This window comes from Haliotis asinina, chromosome 3 (assembly GCF_037392515.1).
Source record: "Haliotis asinina isolate JCU_RB_2024 chromosome 3, JCU_Hal_asi_v2, whole genome shotgun sequence".
Lineage (NCBI taxonomy): Eukaryota > Metazoa > Mollusca > Gastropoda > Lepetellida > Haliotidae > Haliotis > Haliotis asinina.
Window position 1 is genome coordinate 47,838,183 of NC_090282.1, and position 13,131 is coordinate 47,851,313.

Below are 13,131 nucleotides of genomic sequence, written 5' to 3' on the forward strand. Positions count from 1 at the left end.
ATTTTCACATAACATGATTAAATATCTAGGTTACAAACACAGATATAGGATGAAATTGGATCAGTCACTATAAAATCCAAGCATCCAAAAAAAATACACTGCAGGGATATTTTGTTACGATCAGACAAGGAATACCATGGATATTTTTAAATAATGGCATATGATGGGCATCTGGCCTCCTGACTATATAGGTGAAGAAATTCTGCTAATATGGACAGGAGACCAGTCCCTTTGTCCGTAACTATCGAGGGAGCGGGCGCTGACCAGTTTGCAGTTTGGTTTGGTAATTAGACCGTTGGTGAGAAACATTATTCGCTCCGCATCAGTGCCCCTTTAATAACAACTCAAATCATGGAAAACACACTCTCTTAACACTGTGAGCAATGAGAATGCCTAACTTGTGGTTCAGAACCGGCAAATGCCAATCAGTCTTCAGATCAAGTTCGAATTCGTTACAAACACATTCGTAAGGCCATGAATTGTACTGATTGCTGACCGCGTTTCACAACTTGTCCTGCTGAAGCGGTGTATTGATTTCTTTGAGTATGCATGTGATCTGGTAGTATGTCAGTCACTGAAAACTTATAATTTTCAAACATGTCAGTGACTGGTGCTCTGGAAAGCAACCCAGCCACATCGACCACTATCTTCATGTGTGTGAAATCGGAAGGACTTACGTTATCTCCTTTAGAATAAAACCCTCTCAGTTTGTAGATGTTGAATTATTATATGATATATGTTGTCGTTCAACTGCTGCACACGATTGATAACACATCTGGCCAACTCAAAGTCGCACACAGCAATACCACCTACCTCCCACAATATAACAACATCAGTGACAGCAACAACAAGCATTTCATCAGTGGTATCTGCAACCACATGACTGATGGTTACTACAGCATATGCTCACTAAGCGGCATAGTTTTCAAACCCCTGGGTGCTGAACTGAAAATGAATGATTCAAACGGCACAACTGAGTTAACCAACAACAGAATAAACTCCATGAAACTCATCCGGCCATTGGCGAGAATAGTCGGTTTGCAGCTGGAGGAAATTAAATCTACAAATATCGTTCTGTACAGCGAACTGTGCATTTATCTCAATCTCCAACCTCTGGGCCATCCATGGATTCAAGGAACCCGCAAACACTACACCTTGCAACTGAAAAATAACATTTACAACTGCATTGAAGTCCCTGCCATTGGTGGCAGTAAAATGTTATGTTTGTAAAATGTTATGATGTGAACAGAATTGTGATCAGACAGTTCAGTTGGTGGTTTGTCAGCTGATCTGTACGCTTGTTTAATGTCTCCATTGCAGAGGTCTATTGTTCTGTCATTCCACGTTCAACATTTTACAAATTGCTTATAATGCAGCAAGGATTTTTCCATGTTGGTTCCATTGCAGTATCCCATGATTAATTTTGGAACATGATGGCTGATGGATTCTAATTTCTGCACCTGACTCTGAATCATAGATTCTGCTTCCTTGCTGTTGGCACTGGGTAGAATATATACTAGTACTTGAATTACAAATAATTGGCTGAATTCGTAGGGCAAGTAAGAGGGTCTGAAGGACACATAAGAGTTCAATATCACAAGTGTGCACCTTATCCCTAAGCACACAGCTCTCACACCACTGCTGATTGATGTAAATACCCACCCTGCCATCCACAGACCCACAGACTTAGCTTCCTCTCTCCTGTCCAAGCAAATTGCTTCCCCAAATCCAGGTAGTGATGGAGTGTTATTATTGACAGTTCGGTTTTGACGAGCTTCAATATAGCACAATTGGCAGCTGTCTCTATACTCATACATCTGGTACATGCATATAGTTCTGTCATCTTACAGCATGACTGTAGGTAGCAGAGGTCTATACTTCCATCTGGCTTGCGGCACTGTACTCCTCTCCTCTTACCTCGCTTCCTGTTTTTCCTGTCTGAATTCCTGTTATCATTCTTCTCTTTGTCCGAAGAATTAAGTAACACATTCGGGTGGCAAATCCAGATTGATATCCATTGAGAGATTCCAGTCTCTGCGTATCAAGGAGTAGGTGTCATCCACAATGCCACTGTGACAGGATGTTGAAGGCTCTATGGCAACCATCATAACAACTTTCTCCTTGAGCTGCAGAACTTCCAAAAACTACTGCATTCCACACACAAAACATCAGGAGATGCCACATGCTCTCACCATTCACAACATTACGAAATAAATACGAGGGGATGTCAATAAGTTTTGAGCCTTGCATAGAAAAACACAAAATATTGGTATGAACCACATTTAGTTTTCAACATAGTCAACTTGTGAGTCAAGACACTTGTTCCATCTTTTCTGCCAGGCGCTGATGCCATCTCTGTAGAAGGTGCCATTTTGGTCCTAAAACCAAGCCTCAGTAGCAGCAATAAGCTCATTATCATCCTGAAATCTACGACCACGCAAGTGTTTCTTGAGATTTGGGAACAGATGGTAATCACTTGGTGCCAGGTCTGGAGATTAGGGGGGATGCGGCCAGATTTCGTACCCGCATTCCTGGACAGCAGTGGCTGCAACGCAAGAGGTGTGTACTGGAGCATTGTCTTGATGTACAAGAATACCACATCTGATCTTGCCCCGGCGCTTCTCCTTGATTGACTGTTGCACTTGCCTCAACAAGTTAGCGTAATATTCCCCATTCATTGTTCTTCCTTTTGGTAAGTAATCTATGTGGATGATGCCTTTGCTATCCCAGAAGACTGTCACCATTACCTTCTGCACTGATCTGGAGGCTTTGAACTTTTTGGTCCTGGGAGAAGTGACATGTTTCCATTCCATGGATTCTTGTTTGCTCTCAGGATCATAGTGGTGGATCCAGGTTTCATCACAGGTTACTAGCCTAAAGTGAAAATCTTCTGGATTCTTGTTGTATCTGGTTAGCATGGAGTTGCTTATGGTGACCCTTGTTTGCTTCATTTCATCTGTAAGCATCCATGGCATCCATCTTGCGCACACCTTAGACATGACGAGATGTTTATGAAGAATTGTCTCAATGGATCCGTGTGAAATGCCTGTGGTCTCCTCTAACTTGTGGAGTGTGATTCGACGATTTTCCAGCAGAAGTCTATGCACTCTGTCAATGTTTTCCTGACTAGTGCTTGTTGTTGGGCGACCTGGACGGGGGTCATCTTCAAGACTCTCTCTACCATGCTTAAATTCATTGACCCATCGTTTGATGGTAGCAGATGAAGGGGAAGACTTCCCATAAACTGCTGAAAGCCTTTCTTCAATGTTCTTTGCCGAGTTTCCTTCAAGAACTAAAAGCTTAATTACTGCTCTATACTCAATTTTATTCATTTTCACTGCCATGAGGGGGGTCTCTTTCTGTCAATGTGAGCTGTTCAATAACTTCTGAGAGTAGGATACCAAAACTTAAATAGCACATTAGCCACACCCCAAGGTTAAATGTCGTACCATAGGTTGTGACACCTGGGTATGAAAAATTCTCAAGGCTCAAAACTTATTGACATCCCCTCGTAATTTCACAAATGTGCGAGAGCTCTGCGAATACGTATCGTTACAGTACAGTGTCACCTAACTAGCCTTTGTGGAGAAGAAATTGCTGCTTTTAAGTAACCTGAGCATGATGATGACGACATTTCAGTTCCAGCTTCTGATGTCTTGTGCAAGATAGGTGAACATGTTCCAGCAAGCAAAACTCAAAGAATGCTGACATTGGATGTTTTTATAACCAGAAAGTGCTAGATTGTTTGCAGTTTTTCAGTTAACTGAACGTGTGTTTGCATGTTTTGCAGTCAGACTTTCTGATTGTGTGGAGCATTACAATTCATGAAGCCACAGTCAAATTTTAAAATGGATGTTATATATGACAGTCACTGCAGGATAATGTAGTATCAGACATGGATGTGAAAAACGTACATTATTCATTTACCAAGCTTGAAAATATGGTTGCTTGAAATGATTTATGTCATCTCAATTTGTTTACATTTGTCTGAAAATTTCATACATTCACAACTGTGCTACAAAGGCAGTAATGTACATTACATTTCTTGTATACATGTACAAGGAACCCATTTCAGAACCAAATACATTTAAATGCTTTATCCAGGAATAATTGCATAGATTATTTTCTAATTGTCAACTCCAATAATTGCTCTTGAGTAGTATACACAATGGTTGTTCTGGCTCAACCTATATACTGTAAACTGTCTTGTTTCTGCGCCTTTAAATTTTCGCAAGTGATGGTCACTAAACCTTTTCGCACTTTCTTATTTTCGCGAGGTGATCTTGTTACAGGGGCATCTCTGAATGTTTTTACACGACACGCAGGTGCGTGACCATTGAGCTTTTATAAAGTTAACAGATTTGCGAAGTGATCTAACAACAAATTAATGTAATTGATTTCAGAATTAATCCTTTTTAATTAGGTGTTAGAGCAATGAAAATAGAACGTGATTGATCCGTGTTAATCCAGATTAGCCCAACGGTGACACGTGATTGAGCAATGACACCTGTACTGTTTTTGTGTTGTTCACTTACCTGAATAGAGTGTATGATATATCTATATCATTGCGTGTTTTTAGTTTTGCGTCATGAAGTCTGACGCGAAGTTCGTGAAAATTTGGCTGTTTACAGTAATCCATAATATAATAACCTATCCTTCCCTCACCAATCTTAATTTATAAACCCCAAAACATGACCACTTTTCATCTCCCATGTAAAAGTTTATGATTAGTGATAAAAAGGCACTATGAGTGGTTCTGAAGCAAACTATATAACCCATGATATATAAGATCAATTCAAAATATTGACCTCAGAGAAACAGTTTAATGTGTATCTTCTATTAAGTTGTTGGTTTTTGCAATAAATGTTTGTTGGGCTTGTTGTATCCTTTGTTTTATATATTTCTTTTCTCGTCCTCGCTTATTACAGAACGTTTTTATGACGAATCTCTTCTTTCCTTTTATTGTATTTTTTAAGTTCACTTAGCATTAAAGGGGCACTGATGCGGAGTGAATAATGTTTCTCGCCAACGGTCCAATTACGAAAGCAAGTAGCAAACTGGTCAGCACCCGCTCCCTCAACTGTGACAGACAAAGGGACCGAAAAATTGCAAAGCTTTATATTTAGATAGTTTTGAGGGTTGACCCAGCTGTCATAGCAAACATCATATGTAAATTTTGGTAGCTACAACCCTGGTTTATTATCTATGATAATACAAAACACACAGGTGATTTATTGGAATTCGTAAACCAATAACGACTTTGCCTCTGGTAGAGAAATCTGAAAATTTTCTTACGTAAAAAACCCTGAGTATACCCATTTACCCATGTACACGGCAAATACCTATGTGCATTTCTTGTGTAACAACAAAGTTCCGTTGGTATCCTCAAAACAGTTTCGGCCCATAAGTGTTTTCAGGCTGCATGCGACACAGAGATTACATCTACCTTGCTGTAACTCGTGTTTGATGGTATAAACCTACACGTGTTATTTGTCATCATTCACTTGATGGTCAGTTAATGAATTTATAATAGGTGTAGTTAGTGGTAACCCCACTTAGATTACTGGACAGGTTCCCATTTGTCTTGAGTAAATACTCAACATTATAAATTTAGGTCTGTAGTGGCAAATGTATTGCATGTCATGTAATATGTGCATGTAAGTGATGCAAGAGGGTTTATCAGCTGAGTTACAAAAACAAACATCGATCAAAGGATTAACCGATAACACACTGATTGATTAATTACTTCCACAGCGGATTTGTCAAATAGGCAGTGTTTATGAGTGTAGATTTACGTAATCTGTACTGAATACACCCTGTCGTAAAGTACGAGTGTAAAAACAACATCCTTCCTACAAAGAATTAACTGCCACTGCCTTGATTGATTGATTGATTGTTGCTCATTATTGGCTAACTAATGGCGGACATCATACAGTTAGTTGCCATGTGTGCTGTCCTGGGTGACCAGTGAGATTATGTATACACCAGTGTGAAAATTTCCCACACGATGTGTCATTTTTTTGCATATTAGACTGTTGAAAGAGACAAGACATAGAGCAGGATTATTTACCAGCTGCAAATGAATGGAATATCATTCTTTTATGTGGATATTGACGGATACATTCCTGAACGAGGTAGTAGCCTCACATTGTTGCTATAACTTTCGTCGGTCTTAAATTTGATATGTGCATTTAGTTTTAATTCAGTTCTTGTAGCATTCAGCAGAATCTGTATTACAGAAAACATGCACTAGGTCACGAAGAGGGTGTGTGTGAAATATGATTCATGTTGGCAATCTATACAATGTTTAGATATTAAAATCATGTTAGAAATTCACTGTAAGTATAAGCAGACTGTGTGGGTTTTTTTAATTAACTTTCAAAATGCATACAAATGTGCCAAGGAACTAATTAGGTTTATAAGACAAAATATAAAGACCTAAACTGACTTCCTTATTTTTCAGTCCTAACATGTTTTTTTTATATGGAATATATATATATATGTTTTTTTTATATGGATTATATATACTACCGACAAGAAATAAGGGAACTAATGAAATAATAGCAAATTTGAAACAGCTTTAAATATCCACTAAATCAATTTTAGGCTTCAAGTTCAATATCTGGTGTGTCCACCATGTTGGGCAACACATTCATGGCACCTTGATGGCATGCTGTTAATCAATTTCCGGATTGTTGCCCGTGGTATTGCCCTCCATTCCTCTTGGAGAGCTGCACCAAGCTGGGCCAGGTTGGCGGGTCCTGGGTCCCTGGCATACACCCTTCAACCAAGAACGTCCCAGAGATGTTCAATTGGGGACAGGTCTGGGGACTTAGAGGGCCAGTCCAATGTCTGGATACCTTCTTGTCGGAGATAAGCGGAGACAATTCGGGCCCGATGTGGTCTGGCATTATCATCTTGGAATACAAAATTTCGGCCGATAACTCTAGCCAATGGAGCCACAACAGGACGCAATATTTGGTCAACGTATCGCTGAACAGTCATGGCTCCATTAATGATGACCAAATCTGATCGTCTGTCATGTGTAATCCCACCCCACACCATGACACTACCACCTCCATATCGATCATGGTCAAGAATTGCTGCTCTGGCATATCGCTCCCCGCTCCGACGCCAACAATGTTTTCTGCAATCTGTGAATCGTAGCCAAAACCTTGACTCATCAGAGAACATGGTGTAACGCCAGTGGCACATAGCCCGTCCCTGATGCTGCCTATCCCATGCCAATCTTTGGCGCTTATGGTGAGCTGAAAGGGTGACACCCTTAAAAGGCCGTCTTGCTTTCAGATGAGCTTGATTGAGTCGGTTTTTAACGGTTGCGGTTGAAATTCGTCTTCCAGTGAGTGTGCGGAATTCTGTATTGATGGCAGGGGCCGGTTTAAACCTATCGCGTAGAGCAATTAACGTAATGAGACAATACTGTCGTGGTGTCGTTGATTTTGGTCTACCACGCCAAGGTCTCGTTGCAACCCCACCCGTTTGACGGTACTTATCCCACAGGCGTGAAATTACACTTTTTGATTTACCCATCTGCCGGGCAACTTCACATAATGATGTCCCCCCCTCTATCATCCCCACAATTCTCCATCTTGTAGCTTCACCGAGACACTGCCTCGGAGGCATTTCTGTCAGTAAGTGTCAATCTCTATTGCATTAGTGACTGCGACTTCTCCAGTACATTTACAGGAGTTAACTTCTGTATGCACGTGTAGCACGTGCTGGGCATGCATTATGCGAAATTCCATTGTCATTGGATGTTGCGTTTGGGAGATACGCCACGATAACGGAACCTGTCACAGTTAAAGTCATCTACATTCAATTTCTTGGTTCCCTTATTTTCTGTCGGTAGTATAGGTAGAGCCAGAACAACCATTGTGTATACTATTCTCTTGTCTCACATCACTGCATATAGCTGCTTTAAACAATGCTCACTCACTCACTCTGCATATTTTATAACCAGAACATTTTTCACTTTTATAAGGAAGAAGAAAATATATCTTTAATACCTCTGTTTAATACTAATCAGTGTAATGGAGTATTGCTTTCACTGTGACATACATTACTTAGTTACACTTCATCACCAAATAGTATATTTAAAACAAAGATTGCTGGATGACTCTTGTTGGATTTTATGTGCCTTATCCCACACTTGGAAATAATTGCTAGTGAATTATATTATCATTTTTACTTTTCAGCTTTTGATATGGTCACAGTGTCCATTTATTGAGAAAGAGCACTGAGATGGTGAACTACTGCATTGCTGTACGACCAAGCAGACACACAGGTGTCAATAAACAGACACTGAGTTTTGCCTGTGACAGAGACTGTCACAATCAACATATTTTTCTATCTTTAAAAGAAATGAATTAAAACATTCAGTTTTCAAACTGAGCATTTTGTAGCAATGAAAGTAGTATTCTAAGGCTACACTTTCTTGAAATCTGCATGTATGGGACCAGTGTATTTTTATTCTTGAATCACAAGAAACATTTGTTCTCAAACTTTGACCGCAGTGATAATCCTAGCATGCATTACTTGCGGTGTTTTCATGAGTCACCTTCCTGGTTCAAGCCACGCAAACCTAATCACTGTGGGCACAGTACAGCACAGATGTTGAAACCACTTTTTCCCCCAGCACCGGGGTGAAATTAGTGAATTGTTTCAACGCTGATTTCGCTGGTTTTTTTCATCACAGTATTTTTCAACCTTGTAAGTTGATTTTGCATTTTTGATAATTTGTTACAGTATGGCCATACCAAATGGTATCAGAATCAGCAAAGTTGTGTTTTGCATTGCATGCGACCTTTAAGTATAGATCCTCTTTTTATGATTACACTATGCCATTTAGAAAGTGGTCAAATGCAACATAAGTCATATTTGGGATTTCTCTTTCTCAGGTAAGTACAAATTCTAGTACTGTTTGGTTGAGTTCCATCCGGGATTCGAACCCGCACCCTCAGAGTCAGGCACCTAATTGCCAGCACACAAAGTCAGCCGCCTAGCCCGTTCCGCCACTGCAACTTCCACAGCGGTGGCTGAACTGGCTAGGCTGCTGACTTTGACTTTGTGACATGATGGTTTACAACTGAAACCATAAAGATCACCTTTGTGTGTTCTAGGAAACAAACAGCGAACTGTGAATGACATTATCCAGAAATCTACCTCTGATTCAGTAAAAACATACTGAGTAATATAATTCAAAGAATTTTGGTGTAATTATGAAATGAAACCATTATTTTATCAAAATTATTTTTCAAGTATTTTGGAAATTTTAACTATAAATTGTATATTTTTACACTTATCCTATCTCACGCTATGCATCTCTCTTCCTCTCTTCGACCCAGTGTGGAAACATGCTGTCAGCTAAGTTGAATCAGATCTTCTTGGCCCCTGACCACCCGACCTCTGTCCCCGCAATAGTCTATCATCTGGCACTCGGAGCTGACCATTTGACGTCATCTACTTGTCATTCTCTTTCTTGTCGCACCACAGGCTGGACGTGTTGTTTTGCAAGAGAATTGATAGCTTGATTTAGTGACTGATGATGGGTGTTTCTAAAGAGAAGAATACTTAAAAAAAACTCAAGTGTTGTGGTGAATGTAACTGCAAGTTTTTGTTGGCAGATCCACACAATTCTTGTGTTGACTGTTTTGGATTGTGTGAGAGGTCATCTAGATGTAGTTTGTGCATGGGATTAGAGGGCTTGAAGGCGGCATAGCTGATCTTGGTTGACGTTGTTGAGAAGGCTGTTACAGTACAGGCTGTTACAGTGACTTGGGACATAACCAGAGATTGGAGTTTTGAAGTAGCATCAGCACTCAGATAAGAGTCCAAGGGTGGCACAGTTTCTGTGGTAGGGAAAATTTTTTGAAATTTTAACTATAAATTGGATATTTATATACTTATCCTATCTAACGCGATGGATGCCCATCCTTCCTTTCCTGCATCATAGATTACTTGGAGCTCCAAGAAGAGAGGAAAAGAGATGCATAACATGAGATAGAATAAGTTTAAAAATTTGTTATTTTGGCTTACTCCTACTACATACTTACTATTAGTACTTGCATTAACAATCATTGTCATCAAAATAAGCTGGCTTGATTGGTGTAGCTTATCTATAAGTGTCACCATCATGTGTTATGTATGTTCTCCATATCACATCCATCAGAGAGTGATATGCAGTGGATGAGGTCAACGAAATCCTAATATATGGCATGATGAGCCCCACTATTTACAGCAAATGTACCAAATTTCATTATATTTAGAACAAATATAGCTGATAAATGGTATATGGCTGAGAGACACCATCAGTTAGTATCAACAGGTGTAGACACTAACATCGGGTTAATAGTGCATGACATGAGGTCATTGAAAGGTGGACAGTTTGACAAACCTGTGAACATTTAGTTCAAGTGATATATTTTGTAAGAATGTGGGGAAAATGTACCTTCATCTGCCAGGACAGCTAAGGCCGCTGAGAGGTCTGCATGTGCAGATGACTTTGTCCTTACATCAAGAAGACATGTGCACAATGCCTCTAAACAATCACTCTCAAGGACTGCCTGAAAAGACACAAACTCCAGGATGAGTGCCATTCAAAATGCATGCTGGGAAAATAAGTAAGGCAGATAACAATATCAAACTGTCAAAACTGAATTTTTAATAACCTTTAATAACACTCACATAGACAAAGGCACTGTAGCTCAAACCATAATTTATGTATTGAGGAAACAGGATGCTTATTTTTTTCAGCATATTTGTTTCCCATACTTATCTTCTAAAGTTAATGGGAAAGTCAGCATCAAGGTTGAGTTTTCAGACTCACACAGAAAGCATGAAAATACTGGTAATTCTGAAAATATGTTTTGGAAATTAAATGATGTGATGGATGTATTTATAGGATGTGAAACAAGTTTTCCATTTCACATCAAATAATTTTACTTTGTCATGAGCAAGTGACAAAGCTAAATTATTTCACTCAGTAGATAAGCTTGACATGAAAAGAGAACAAGGTTTGTATCCTGTTCATTACCCATGTTCTAAAAAATGAAAATATCATAAAAGTAAAGCAATATTTTTCTTTCCTATATAGAACCACATAATATGGATTAATTGGAATGTCAACTGCTTCACTCCAAGAAAACATATGTCTTTCCTATAACTGTGATAACTGTGAAAACATGATCATGTTTGGTCAGTGGTGAATATGACAGATACAAGTATAGTAGTATAAACAATGGTGGTTCTGGACCACGCCATATAACCCATGATATAAACACCTATCCTTCCCTCACTCATCTTAATTTATAAACCCCATAACACGACCACTTTTCATCACCCCTGTAAAAAAGTACCCAACAGTCTTCCTAGAGAGCGGAAGACTGTTAGGCTACGGGGCTAGTTTATATAAGACGTCAATTTAAATATTGATTTCAGTGTCCTTCTCTTCTGTTTCATCATTTATTAATTCATCAAAAGTAGCTTTATATTTATCTTCACCCTTTCCTTCCATAGCAGTTTGTAATTTAACACCAAGTGAAGTACCAACACGACTAATACATAAAGAACGAACATCAACAACCCCTGAATATTTTGACCCTTTAACAAGAAGTCTATGAATATTATTCTGATGAGGTTCTTTATCATTTTCCCTTAATGGATAATAACCAGATATTTTCCCATTTATAATAATTGGTCTACTTTTATCGTATAATTTTACCCAATCAGCAAATTGAGAAGAATAAGGTAATTCATGTATATTAATTCTTAGAATAGGATTATCTAAAGGGGTGCCATTTTTCACATTTTTAACAGTTTTTTTAATTTGTGTGAAAAGTTGACCATTATCAATTTTTATTCCATTCCCTGGTAAAACAGTATCTTTTTCATTGTAAGGAAAATATAAAGTGTTATCTATCACTTTTTTTGCAATTTCTTTTTTGATTGCCCTAGAAATATGTGAAATAGCTTTTAAAAAACGAAGACACCTGTGTACTTTCATCTGAATCTGGAATTGTGTGTGTTTTTGTTATTGAGATAGTCAAACCATAAGGCATGTCATTTTTCGGTAAAATTCTGTTTGCTTGAATTTCATTTCTGAACCTAAGTCTGAGTAGGTTATTTTAAATAAATTTTAACATAACTTGTGTCATGCCTTGTTTTTGCACTTTCCCAGTCAAACGTTAACAAGTCAGGTAAATTATTTTTTTCAATTGCTTTTCCACAAGCAGTAACAAAATCGTCTACGTGTGTTCTCATGGTATACTGATTAAAACATAAAGGTCTAAATGTGAATTTCTAGGTTACTAACACACACCTGAACTGTACTCGACAAGCCGGCGTTGAGAACTGCGAGCTTAATTTAATGGGTACAGTATTAGATTACACAATCAATCATTTAAAGAATTGTTTCACGTATAATATAATCGCTGTGCACTATGTTTACAGTGAATGAATTGAAGAAAATAAGCACATGAACATGGCCTCGAGGTTATTCTGGCATGAGGAAACACAAGTTATTAGATTTGTTGTTAGAAAACACCTACTGTGAAAGTTTATAAAACAAGCTCGTGAACGAGGAATGCGGGATTATTCTCGTATGAGGAAATCTGAGCTCATCGATTTCCTAAAGGAACAAAAACCTATAGAATTACAATTCACGCCTACTGATCATGCTGTAGGAAAATATTTGAAAGGTTAGAAGAAGGAAGTTCAAAGAAACATAGACGCTGAAGATATAAAACAATTGGTATTTGATAAAGTAAACCAAGAAATGAAAGCTTTAAGAGGCATTAAATTTCAACTCATGTTAAAGATGGCACTAGAGATACAACAGATAAATGAAGCAACTGAATACAACAATGTTTACTTCAGAGGTAATCAAGAAGTTACAATGCAACCTGACACTATCAACTCTTCTATAGAGAGATCATTCAAAAAAAATATGAGAAGCACTAGAATGTTACACTAATAGGGGTCTGGTTAGGTTGTTGATAAGATTAATACCCTGGTGATAACTGTATGAGGATAGCGATATGATCTGCTAAATGTACAGCTGAAAAATCCTCTGACAGACTTTCAAGTTATCCAGAAGATGATGGTATCAATTGG

The 13,131-nt window shown here is 38.5% G+C and overlaps 1 protein-coding gene across 1 annotated transcript in view; it reads right to left on the reverse strand.

Moving 5' to 3' along the window:
- The window catches only part of LOC137278139 (uncharacterized), a 421,511-nt gene that overhangs the window by 60,195 nt on the left and 348,185 nt on the right, over positions 1–13,131 (reverse strand). The window contains exon 11 of the mRNA XM_067810311.1: positions 10,469–10,583. Coding sequence (XP_067666412.1) covers positions 10,469–10,583 — 115 coding nt within the window. The remainder of the gene's footprint in view (positions 1–10,468; positions 10,584–13,131) is intronic.